Raw genomic sequence first — 12,949 nt, 5'->3', positions numbered from 1 at the left:
CCGACTCCTGGCCTCCCACATGCCCTCTGCCACGTCCAGCCTGACAGCCTCCCAGGGCTCAGGGCTGCCGACCTCCCTGCCCTTCTGTGTGCAGCCAGGCCTGCGTCTGCTGGGAGCACCTGCCCCTCGCTGCCCCCAGGGCCTTTGCACCTCCCGTCCCCTGCTGCCTGCTTTCCCCACTGAGCTTAATTAACTCTGCGTCGCCCGTCTGATCGCAGCTGGGGGATCGTCTGTCTCGAGGGCTCCCTCCTGACCCTCCTTTTGGCCTCCTCCTCCCCCCTCACAGCCCCCGTGCTTTGTGTTCACTCTTGTCTTTGTTGCTGGCTGGGAGCTCACGAGAGCAGAAACTATGTTTGGGCCACTGTGTCCCCAGGACCTAGGACAGTGCCTGGTACTCAGGAATGTTTGTTGAGTGAATAATAAATAGGAAAGGCAGTGGAGGCTCCGAGAAGCCTCACGGGGGAAGTAACTTCTGCCTGGAAGAAGGAGGGGTCCCTGGAGTGGTCAGTCTTGCAGCGGGAGTACATTTCAGATGGACAACAGCACATGCAAAGGCCCCGAGGCAAGTCTGGGGAAGCGGACGGGAGAGAGGGCAGGGTGTGCTGTGGCGTCTTGTACGAAGCCCATCCCGCCCAAAGACGAAGGAGGCTGAGGAGCCAGCGCGTCTGTGTGACGGCCACGTCCCAGTTCACGTGTCCTGGTGCAAGTGGTGCAGCGCCTTTGCTTTTCCAGGGGGACCCCAAGGCCCCCGAAAGGCAGCGCCCTGGCCCGGGTGACCGGGGCTGACCCCGCCGAGCCACGCAGCCTCCTGTGTCCCCGCTCTGCCCCCACTCGGCCCCAGGCTGGTTGGCGTGGACAAGAGTGGCCCTCGCGGTTCAGGCAGGAGGCCCTGCCGTGGAGCCCCCTGAGCCCGCCCTTGCCCCTCAGATGTTCCAGGTCATCCAGCCCGAGCGGGCACTGTACATCCAGGCCAACAACTGCGTGGAGGCCAAGGCCTGGATCGACATCCTCACCAAGGTGAGCCAGTGCAACCAGAAGCGCCTGGCCGTCTACCACCCGTCCGCCTACCTGAACGGCCACTGGCTGTGCTGCAGGGCCTCCTCGGACACGGCCGCCGGCTGCTCCCCCTGCACCAGGTGGGTTGTGCCTGGTACCCCAGCCCGGGGCGGGGATAAGTGCGGGGTGGGGCCCCCGTGTTTAGTGACCTTTAAATGACCACCGCCACAACTGACCCCTCCTCCTCTCCGCCCGCTCGCGCGGTGTCTGGGCAGCGGCCTCCCAGCAAACATCCAGCTGGACATCGACGGGGACCGAGAGACTGAGCGCATCTACTCTCTCTTCAGCTCGTACATGAGCAAACTCGAGAAGATGCAAGGTGAGGCGGGGCGGATGGGGGTGAGCCCTGGGGGCCGCCAGGGGCTGCGCGCGGTGTCATCGTTTATGGCGCCGACGGGGAAAACGTTCAGCAGGTTGAGTGGCTATTGGGGGGCAGTTACTTAGATAACAGGTTCTATGGATAATTTTAAGATGGAATTTAGCTTGCAGCCTCTGAAACTGCCAGATTCTTGAGAAGATCCTATATCTTAATAACCTCCCATGCCTCCAAACAAGGAGTTTCATTCTTGTGTGTTTTCCAGAGGGACGTGTGCACGTGTGTGTGTGTGCACGTGTGTGTGTGTGTGGACCCGTGTGTGAGTGTGCGTGTGCTCGTGCCCCTGCCGGCAGCTCCAGGTGTTTTCCTGCATTCCGTTGCTCTCCGTGCCCTGCAGAATGAAGCAGTGTAGGTGGGGCAAGTCGGGAGACCAGGGGGGCGCTTGGGCTGTAGCAGGAGAGGCAGATGCAAGGCGAGCTGGGGGGCGGTGAGCTGTGTGACCCTGCACTGGGGCTGGCACTGCTCAGAGCTGCTGTTAGAGATTCTGTGGTGGGCCCTGCAGCCCCCTCAGAAGGTGCCCGGACACAAGCCTGTTGGACTCTTTTCCTTTTCGTCTCCTGGTCAGCTGTGGGCCGCAGCCTGGAGGGTACTTTAGCCATGCCTTGGTGAGCACGCAGCTGCCCGCCCATGTTCTCCAGACCCCCCGCCTCCCTCTCTGCCCCAGCACCGCGCGGCAGACCCCTGTGCCTTTGCCCCTGATGCGCCCCTCATCTGGCTGACGCCGTGTGTCCTGTGGGGGCCCCTCCCGAGCTTATCCTGCCCCCCTGCGGACAGCCTGTGCTGATCTCTGTCATTACGATGATGCCCTCTCAGATCTGTTCACCAGCGACACACATGACCTTGAGAGGAGAGGCAGGTGTCATTCATCCCGGTGCCTAGCACACAGGAGGGACTCAGTACCTGTTTGCTGGATGCGTGGATGGATGGGTGGGTGGGTGGGTGCGTGGGTGCGTGGGTAGATGGATGGACAGTCAAATGGAAAGGGGTCTTGAACACCCAGCCTCCCTCCCAGGATAGCAGTGATCTTGACAACAAGGGTTCACAGAAGGTCAGCCGGATTGGAGGCCTTACCGCTCACTTCACGGAGGCACCAAGGCACTGAGTCACTTTCCACAGTCTTCAGGCCTCTGCCTGGAACCTCAGCGCTTTCTTGAGGCCGATACTCTGCTGTCAGGGGCCCTCGTCTCCTTGAGACCCCGTTTACGTCGGCCAGACGGCCCTGAGCGCTCAGCCCGTGGGCTGACGACATACCAAGGCCCCTCCTCCGGGCGCAGCAGCCTTTCCGTGCTGGGAGGCGGCCGTGTCCCGGTCGCCTGCGAGTCTGTGCCCCCACCTCCCTCACGGCGGCGTCCCCCTGGAGTTCGGTGCCCAGTGCTGCAGGTGGCGCAGGGCCAGTGCAGGGCCGGGCGGGACCGTGTGCGGAAGGGCTGCCGGACCGAGGCCACGCGGCCAAGGTCTCGGTGATGGCGGCCGGCCACCCCGTCTGCGCCCTGGAAGGCAGCCTGCACCCACACCTTCCCGCAGGCATGGCGAGGGGGCCTGGGAAGGTCTCGGGGTGACTTCCACAGACACGGAGCCGTGCTGCACGCGTGCCCATTAAATCAGCATGAAGGCTTTTCGCCCTCCCCCCCCGCAGCTCAGCCAGCACCTCGGTGCAGCCCATCAGCTACGGGCCACCGTCTGCCCTTAGGAGGGACCAGGACGCACTTTTAGTCTTGCCCTTCCCACCTCGGGGCACGGACATTGGGCTCACTGTCAGGGCCTCTGTGTCCTGTGTCACCAGGCTGTCGGGTGTCCTCCCGACTTAGATATCTGCCCCCAGTGTCACCGGCAGGGGCCGTGCTCGCCGTCCTCCCGTCCTTGGGACGCGGCTTGTCGGTCAGCAAGTCCGCCTTTGCACTGTCCCGCGTCTGCCCTGTGCTCTTCCTCGTTCCCAGGGCCGTTTTAGAAACGTGTACCCGCCGCCAGCCGGCCCCAGCACGCGCTCCAGCGTTGCCCAGGCTTGGTTTGGGGAGCCCCGTCAAAGAGGAGCGGAGGGCGAGCTTGCCGCCCGGGATGCTCCGGGTCTGTTTCGGGTCCAGTCACGAATCTTGCGTCTGACGTTGGGCCCAGAATTAAGCTGCTCCCCAGCCTGGTCCCGGGACCTCCTCCCGGGTCTGTCCCAGCTCCCGCCACTGCGGCCACACTCCTTGGCGCCCTAGCAGGGGGTTCCCCGCGACGCACAGGCCTCGGTGCGGAGCTGCCTTGGCATCCGCTGCGAGACCAGCTGGGCACACAGCCCCCTCCTCTGGGAAATGGCAGCGACGGGCCCCACCCGCCAGGCTGGCCCAGGGGCCACGTGGAGCAACCCCTGTGAAGCGGTTCACGCAGCCCCCGAGCTGAGGCGGCTGGGCGTCCCTGCCTGTGTCCCGACCCCGCCACCGCCCGGCCCCCCGCGTGGGATCGTGGTCCTTCGGTGATTCCCATCCTACTCCTAAGCTGCCCTGTTTCCCAGAAGGCTTCACTGAGGCTCGGGAGCCTGAGGGACTCGCTCGAGGCCAAGCAGGCACAGCCAGAGGGGACTCGGGGGGGACGTGCAGGCAGCCGGGCTCCAGGGACTCATCGGTGCGGCTCACCGCGCCCTGGGCGCTCCCACCCGCGTCTCTGCCCCTTTATCCCTCGCGTGCGCAGCCCTTATGTCTTTCTCACGTCATGTTCCCATTTCCTTTGAAATTTTGAATCTTCCCAGGTTCCCTTTGCACAGACTTGTGGTTTTTCAGTAAGAATTAGGAGGTTTCCCTTGAGTTGGGAGCGAAGGCAGTAAATCTTCCCGTGACGGTGAGCCGGCAGCACATCCCAGGCCGTGCCGAAGGGGCCTGCTGCCAGCTCACCTGGGCCGGCACCGGTCTCTCTGTGGCCCTGGAGTGCAGGACGCAGCTCGGGTGTTTGTGGGCAGGTGGGGGGCCCGGAGGCCACAGCGTGGTCTTCAGCAGGAGTGCGGTGGTCGGATGAGAAAGGTACCTGTTGAGCAGGTGGGGCGATGGAGGCCCTAAGAAGCTGCTAGCACAGACTGGCCGACAGGTGACGGCCGAGAGGATGGCTTCTTGTCCGCCCTGCACCCTGCAGGTCCCTGCCGTGGCACGTCCCAGGAGCAGCCGTGTGGGAGCCCAGGCCAGGCTGCACAGAGCCCGGTCACCCTGGAGAGGGGTTGGGCCCTCGTGCTCGGCGTTGGACCCTCGGGTCTGTGGTTCCGGCGCCGCAGGCTTCTTCGGGGTTCAGGGTTGGCCCCACTCTTAGCGGCTTCTGGTTCGTGTGCGTTTGCGTGAGCGGTCGGCCCTTCCCGTGCGCTCGGGGGGCAGCCTGTCCGCTCGCCCCAAGCTGACCTCAGCCCCTGCCCCCGATGCTGCAGAGGCCTGCGGGAGCAGGTCTGTGTACGATGGTCCAGAGCGCGAGGAGTACTCCACGTTCGTCATCGACGACCCCCAGGAGACCTACAAGACGCTGAAGCAGGTCATCACCGGGGTCAGGGCCCTGGAGCTGGAGCACGCCCAGCACAGAAGGGACAAGTTCAAGAGGACCAAGTACGGGAGCCAGTGAGTCCGGGGTCTTGGAGGCGTGGGGAGCCGGGGAGGGGCTGCCTCGGGCTGCCTGCCTGTGGGGCGCGGCGGGCCCCCATCTGGCTTCACCCCCAGCGCCCTCTGCACCGGGTCCCCAGAGGCGCCTCCTGCTCCCGCCTCGCGACCCATGTGCTTCTGAAATTAGGCTTCCATCGTGGGCCAGCGGCCCTGCCCCTGGGAAGCACGTTTTGCCTCTCCGGGCTGGCTCTGGACCCCCCCGCCCCCCCCGCATCCTGGGAGGGAGGGGTCGGCCGCAGAGGGGCAGGCGCAGCCGGGCCACCCGCGCTCTGTGCCAGGGGCTGCAGCTCCGGCTCCGGGCAGGCAACCAGGCGGCGCCCTCCTCCTGCACGAAGGGTGTGGGTGACGAGAGCCTATGAGTACTTGGAGCCCACGGACCCACGGCAGAGCCCGCCGCGACACCTGAGGCGGGAGCCCTGCGTGGGCCCAGCCCCTCCCTGCTGGCTGCTTCCTTCCAGGGAAGACGTGGCTTGGGTCTGGGAAGGGAAGGGGGGCTCTGGGAGAGACCCCGACTCTGGCCAGGCTGCAAGGGTGCCCAGCACCCCTGGGGATGCCGACCGTGCCTGCTGCCGGCTCCACAGACGTTCGCATCACATTCTAGACCCTTTAACACCCTCTGTCAGAACCCACGCCGACCGTCTAAGAACGCCTTTTCTTAAACGCGGCAGAGCCCGTGACTCACGGCCGTGCAGCGTCTGTCCGCTAACGGCGCAGCGCCACGGTGCCCACTCCGGCCCACGGCCTCCCCACGCATGAACACCGCGCCCGCACGTTGAGGCCGGGGTCACGGGCTGTGCTTCCACAGGCAGTTTTGGGCTAACTTCTTCCTGTGCTGGTCCATATTTCTCATATGTATTACGATGAACACGCATCACAAGCAAAGGTAGGGAAAGGTGATGAGAACAACACACGCAGGAAAGGGTGCTCAGCGTCACTAATTATTAGAGAGAAATGCAGATCTCACCACTACAGTGAGGTACCACCTCACAGCGGTCAGAACGGCCACCGTCAGAAAATCTACAAACAATAAATGCTGGAGAGGGTGTGGCGGAAAGGGAACCCTCCTGCACTGTTGGTGGGAATGTAAATTGCTACAGCCACTATGGAGAACAGTATGGAGGTTCCTTAAAAAACTACAAATAGAACTACCATACGACCCAGCAATCCCAGTACTGGGCATATACCCAGAGAAAACCATAATTCAAAAGGGTCATGTACCACAATGTTCACTGCAGCACTATTTACAGTAGCCATGTCATGGAAGCAACCTAAATGCCCATTGACAGATGAATGGGTAAAGAAGGTGTGTCACATATATACAGTGGAATATTACTCAGCCATAAAAAAGAACGAAATTGAGTTATTTGTAGTGAGGTGGATGCACCTAGAGTCTGTCATACAGAGTGAAGTAAGTCAGAAAGAGAAAAACAATACCATATGCTAACACACATATATGGTATCTTAAAAAAAAAAATGGTTCTGAAGAACCTAGGGGCAGGACAGGAAGAATAAACACACAGATGTAGAGAATGGACTTGAGGCCACAGGGAGGGGGAAGGGTAAGCTGGGACAAAGTGAGAGAGTGGCATGGACATATATCCACTCCCAAACGTAAAATAGCTAGCTAGTGGGAACCAGGCACATAGCACAGGGAGATCAGCTCGGTGCTCTGTGGCCAGCTAGAGGGGTAGGATAGGGAGAGTGGGAGGGAGATGCAAGAGGGAGGGACTATGGGGATATATGTATACGTATAGCTGATTCACTTTGTTATACGGCAGCAACTAACACACCATTTTAAAGCAATTCTACCCCAATAAAAATTAAAAACAAAAAACAGGCGATGGCAGTTCAGAGGCGCACCAGCCACAGGGCGGCCCACGCTCACGCTGCTCCCCCTACACCCCCGCAGGGAGCACCCCATCGGAGACAAGAGCTTCCAAAGCTACATCAGGCAGCATTCTGAGACCCCCGCCCATTCCATGTGAAGCCCGCGGGACCCCCTGTCCCAGGATGGTGCCCTGAGCTGCGCCGGGTGAGCCCGTGTCCAGGAAGGAGAGAACACCAGACCAGAGGGCAGCTCCTCAGCTTGCAAGCCGACAGGGGTCGAGCTTGTGAACTTCTGAGGCTCCCGGGCCATTTCCGGGTGGCTGTGCACTTGATCACGCCAGTGGCAGGCAACCTGAGCTGGCCTTTCGGGAACAGGGTGCCGGCGACACCGCGGCCTGCGGAGCGTGTGCCCTGTGCCGCGTGCACGTTTGTCTCTGCTGGTCTGTGACGCCCGCACCGTGGAGCCTCCGGCACTAACGTTCTGCTTCGACTCAGCGGGGGTGTTGCGAGCGTTATTCTCCTCCTATGAGCCAGACGTCCAGGCGGCCACCAGCACGAAGCCTCCTGGTTTCAGCCTTTGACGTTTGTATCGGTCCTGGCCAGAGGGTCGGAACCGCACGGAGATCCCAGTTTGAGGATGCCCTCGCTCTTTGGGGACACGGGGTCCTTCTGCAGAGAGATTTCCTAGGGGTCCCAGCCTTCGTTCCCGGGGTGGGAGCCCCCCTGCCTGCTGCTGATACGCGTCCACGCAGCCGCCACGTCAAGCGAAGTTGTGTTGTTTGCTGTCAGTGGGGCTAAAAGTAGAATCCACGTTTGCCACCCTGGTGGGAGTTGGGGGAAGGTTGTAAAAATAGAAATGTGCATTATTTTCAAGCTGTTTTTCTTAATGTTTTTAAAGGACTGTTTTTAATTAGCTCTTTGATATCAAGTAACTCAGAACATCCAGGCCTCTATGTGCCTCCAGACGACAGAAAAGGGAGTGGTTGTGTCTCATGGCAGCCAAGTAAAGGTCCCCGAGGGAGAACGGGGAGGGAGGCAGGGGGAAACCTGGGCCCGCACTGGAGGCTTGGGAGCGGACGCCGGGCCAGCGGCAGAGCTCGCCGTCTCTGAGGCCCTGGGGGCTGCCAGGGCTGCCGTGCGTCTGGGGCTGGGGGTCCTCACGAGCTTCTGCTGACTCCCCCGAAGGCCTCGGCTGTGTTCAGACTCGAGATCTAGACGGCAGATGGTAACATTGCCTGTTGTCGCAGAAATGGTGGAGGAAAATGTTGCAAAAAAAAAGCTCCGTATCCGCAGCTCTGAGGCTGCTCCAAACCGCAGTTTTCACGTGGATTTGTAACAATGTCTCTGTTTATACGATACTAATGATCGGGATGCATTTTACTGGCCAATTAAAACAGCCCTTTTATTCTTTCTGAGACTGGCGTGGTTTCACAGGAGCGCCCACTGATAAGGCACACGTGGAGATGGGGGTGTGGTGGAGTGGGGCAGGAGGGAGCTGGACGACATACCTGTGATGACAGGTGAGGTACCTTGACAACAAATGTGGTCCCTCTGATGATAGAGGGTGTCCCCCTGATGATAGGACAGGTCCCCCTTACGACAAGGGTGATCCCAAGTGTGATGACAGGTGAGGTCCTCTATGACAGGTGAGGTTCCCCTAGCGATAGGTGAGGTCCCCCTAGCGACAGGTGTGGTACCCATGGTGACAGGTGAGGTCCCCCTAGCGACAGGGTGATCACCCTGACGATAGGTGAGGCCCCTTTGACGACATGTGGGATCCACCTGACAACAGGTTTGGTCCCCTGACAACAGGTAAGATTCCCCTGACGACAGGTGGGGTCCCCCTGATGACAGGTGAGGTCCCTCAGATGACAGGCGAGGTCCCTTTGACAACAGGTGGGATCACTCTGACAACACATTTTGTCCTCTGACGACAGATGAGGTCCCCCTGATGACAGGTGTAGACCCCCTGATGACAGGTGTGGCCCCTCTGACGACAGGTGAGGTCCCTCTGATGACAGGTGTGATTCCCCCTGATGACAGATGTGGTCCCCCTGATGACCGGTGAGTTCCCTCTGACAACAGGTGTGGTACCCCTGATGACAGGAGATGTCCATTTGATGACAGGTGGGATTCCCTGATGACAGATGAGGTCCCCCTTAATGACAGGTGGGGTCCCCGTGATGACAGGTGAGGTGCTTCTGATGACAGGTGAGGTCCCTATGATGATAGATGAGGCCCCCAGGACGACAGGTGAGCCTCCTTGGATGACAGGTGAGGTCCCTCTAGTGACAGTTGAGGTCTAGTTGTGGGGCTTTGGGTTGTGCTGGAAACCACAATGCTTCTGGAATGGAAAGGTGTGGAGTGGGGCCCTGTGAGGGCCATGGGGACCTCAGGGCGGACAGAGACGGCATCAAGCTCAAGGAGGGTGGGAAAGGCAGGGCCCCTCGTGTCTCCGAGGACTCAGCAGCGGGGTGTGTGCTCGAGGGCCAGACACAGGTCAGTGTCCCGAGGGAGGGGGGGACAGGAGGCCGGTGGCCCGAGGGGAGACAGAGGGAGCTCAGTGCCGTTGAGCAGATATGGCTGCTCCCCTTCGAAAGGGGGGGAGGAGCTGGGTGCACAACATGGGGGACCCGCCCCGCCCCCTTCTCCTTTCTCCTGTCTTCTCCATTTGGTTTCCACTCAGTTGTCTTTTTACTTCCAGCCCCGGTCGGCCGCCTGGTATGAGAGAGTCGTGGGGGGAGGGGGTGGGATCTGGCTCTGGGGAAGCCGGGTCAGGCCTTCAGGGGTGCCGCGGCCCTGAGCCGAGGACAGTGGCGATGAGCGTCCTTCCCAGGTGCACGTGGACTGGGGAGGAAAGCGCTGTTCTGCTGCTCTCCGGCTCCCCCTGTCTGCTCTGGGTGGGGGCCAAGGGGTTCAGACGCCCCGAACACGAGCGTCCACGGCAGGGCCGCAGGGCGGCTCCCAGGGGCCTGTGCAACGGAGATTCACACACAGGACCAGGCCCAGCGGAGAGAGTTGGGGCTGGCAGGGGCAGGGAACGAGCTCTGCCCACGTCGGGCGGGGTATGTGGGAGGACTGAAAAGAGAACAGTGGGAGAATGAGGACCCAAAGCCCCACTCCGAGGACCCCAATCTTTTGCGACCCCAGTCTGTGCCCACTGACTTTCTCCAGCCCACCTGTTACCCCAAGAGGGAGCTGGTTCAGCTGCCCGCCTCCATCCGTGTTCCCCCGAGGCACAGAGCCTCTGAGCAGCCTCCAGGGCGGCCCCTGCACCGGCCCCCGGCTGGCGGACCCAAGGCCTCCCGGGAGCTAAGATTCCGTGAGCTCGTTTAGGGAATGGAAGTGCACGTGGAAAAAGGGAGCTCGTCACTTGTACTTCATTCGGAACATTACGACACACTTAGTGCTGTCGGCTGGGTCCTCAGGAAACACCTGCTCTGATTTTCCCCCGTGGTCCCAGGTGAGAAGAAAATGTGTTGAATAGATTATCAGAAACTTTCTGTTAGGCTATGTTATAGGCTGAACTGTGTCACCCCAAAATTCATGTGTGAAGTCCTGGTCCCCAGGACCTCAGAAAGTGACTGCCTTTGGAGGTGGGCCTTTAAAGAGGTGATTAAGGTTACATGAGGTCACTAGGGTGGCCCTGATCCAGTCTGACTGCTGTCCTTTTAAGAAGAGGAGGTCAGGACACAGACACGCACAGAGGACGACGCCGTGAGGACACAGGGAGGAGACGGGCATCTACACACCGAGGAGAGAAGCCTCAGGAGGCCAGCCCTGCCCACGCCTGGACCTCAGACCTCCAGGCTCCTGACCCAGAAAGCGAATGTCTACTGTGGAAGCCGCCCGAGTGAGCCTTTGGTCACGGCAGTGTCAGCAAACAGCTCAACTGGAAACGCAGAGAAGTTTCCTCGGCACAGTCAGAGGTGCCTGTCCGCAGACGGCTGCCTTCCGAAGCTGCGTTTGCGTGACTCTCCCTCGTCTGGAGGGGAGGACGCAGGGCGCCACCCAGGGCCCAGGCCGCCAAGTGGACTCCCCGCCGCGACCGCCGAGTCCTTCGTCCCTGCTAGGGATCGAGAGATTCTCCTGAAGGCTCAGCAGACCCAACACCAGAAGCGCCTGCAGAGCCGCATGAAGGCCCCCGGCCGCCTGGCCCTTTGCCATCTCTGCTGAGAGGCAGGAGGCCCTGGGAGGAGGCCACTCCGACCTAGGGCCGCGGGAAGGGCCAGCGGGCTGGCCTCTGCCTCTGCAGTGATGTCACAGGGGCCACCTAGCAACGGGGCCCAGGAACACAAGGGCAGCTCCCCGTGGAGAGGGTGGAAGCCATGCGCTCCGTCTGAGGGCTGCGTGAGAGCCAGCGTCCTTCTTCTTTCCCGTGGCCCGAAGGCAGGGAGGTTGGAGAAGGACACCACGGCCGCACACAGGAGGCACCAGCTGGGCCCCGGGGCCCCTCCCTCGGCCGTGAGCCCCAGACACCTCAAGGCGGCCAGCGGGATGGCTGAGCTCCAGAGGAGCCGATGTGTGGGCGGCCTGCACCAGAAAGGGGGCCCCCCGAGCTGCATCAAGACGCTGTGCAAGGAGCTAGGTAGGGCCGGGGGCAGGGCGGGGCAGACCGCTCTCCCGGGGCCAGCGAGGGCCACACACCCACCCCCCACCCCGGACCCACTGCCCCTGCCTAAGATCCTAAAGGCCTGGGTGGGGCGTGTCGGGCATCAAGGTCTGAGGGGGCAGAGCCAGCCTGGGACTGTGTGGGGACACCCCGGGGTCCAGCACGGGAAGGGTCTCAGGTTAATGAGGAGGCCCTGGGGTGAGCCCCAGTCCCGCTGCCAGAGCCAGGGCCCTCGCGGCCAGGGGCAGCAGTGAACCCACGGGGCTGGGGGCCGCCCGTCTGCTCGTCACTAATGTGGCCTTTACGTTGTAAAGTGTGCAGACTTACACCTTGTGTCAGCCACGTGTCCCACCTGTTTCTAACCCTGCGAGCGGGCCATGGTGTGGCCAAAGTGGGGATGGGTGCCCGAAACGCCCTGGTCCTTACGTGGACCTGCCCCTGGAAGGTCAGCTACGCCAGGGCAGCGGGCCCGAGTTGGCGGAGAGACGGGGTGACTGCCAGTCGTCGGCAGGACCCCAGCAGTTGTGGTTCACACCAGCAAGTACCCTCTGCTATGACCGTCGTGTAGGAAGGTCTAAGTGACGCTCTTAGGAGGCAAAACACAGTAGGCGGGAAACGCGGTTTGCTTGTTCAAGCCCTAGGAGCGATTTTAAGAGGTCATTGTATAAAAATATTTGTTCTTCTCTCAGCTTAAAAATCCAAAGCTGTGTTATCTCTGGAGGAGGAGGGGAAGGGGGAGCCGGCGGTCACAGCACAGGGGCCGCTGCATTTCCACTACCTCCGACTCATATAAGTCCGAGCACAGGGCTTCCCTGCTGGCGCAGTGAGAGTCCGCCTGCCGATGCAGGGGACACGGGTTCGTGCCCCGGTCCGGGAAGATCCCACATGCCGCGGAGCGGCTGGGCCCGTGAGCCATGGCCGCTGAGCCTGCGCGTCCGGAGCCTGTGCCGGGAGAGGCCACAACAGTGAGAGGCCCGCGTACCGAAAAAAAAAAAAAAAAAGTCCGATTACAGCCATTCCTTCTCAGGCTCTCGGGAGGGCCGAGCTCCCCAGAGAGGAAACCAACCTATAACCTGCTCAGGAAATATTACAAGTAGCCACAGTGTGTCCCCAGTAGTGCCGGCCACGGACCTTCCCACCCAGCACCGATGGGTTTGCCGAGGCAGGATGGAGGGCAGGGACGCACCGAGCGCTGCACTGCCAGCCGCCGTGCACACACCCGCCCCAGATGCCAGGCCCGGTGGGGCTCCCGGACAGCATGGAGGGGATGCGCCGCCCGGAGCCGGAGCCACGCGGAACACAGCTCGCTGTCTACAGGGTAAAATGAGACGAGGTGCGGCCTCCCGAGTGAGGGCGGGGCACCCGCCAGGCCTGGGCGCTCACACTTGGAAGCAAGAGCCAGGAGGCTGGTGCCGCCGGGCCCGCAAGCGCCGAGGTGACGTGGACGCAGGAGGCGGGGCCGAG

At 61.6% G+C, this 12,949-nt stretch overlaps 1 protein-coding gene across 1 annotated transcript in view; it reads left to right on the top strand.

The window, feature by feature from the left end:
* Positions 1–8,283, top strand: part of RASA3 (RAS p21 protein activator 3) — an 87,525-nt gene extending 79,242 nt beyond the window's left edge. Inside the window, exons 21-24 of the mRNA XM_060129444.1 lie at positions 928–1,136; positions 1,272–1,375; positions 4,821–5,004; positions 6,956–8,283. Of these exons, the coding sequence (XP_059985427.1) occupies positions 928–1,136; positions 1,272–1,375; positions 4,821–5,004; positions 6,956–7,031 (573 nt within the window). The 3' untranslated portion in view covers positions 7,032–8,283. The remainder of the gene's footprint in view (positions 1–927; positions 1,137–1,271; positions 1,376–4,820; positions 5,005–6,955) is intronic.
* Positions 8,284–12,949: the final 4,666 nt, after the last annotated feature.

This window comes from Lagenorhynchus albirostris, chromosome 18, assembly GCF_949774975.1.
Source record: "Lagenorhynchus albirostris chromosome 18, mLagAlb1.1, whole genome shotgun sequence".
NCBI lineage: Eukaryota > Metazoa > Chordata > Mammalia > Artiodactyla > Delphinidae > Lagenorhynchus > Lagenorhynchus albirostris.
Note: the sequence above shows the minus strand (reverse complement) of the source record. Positions and strands in the feature narration are given on the sequence as shown.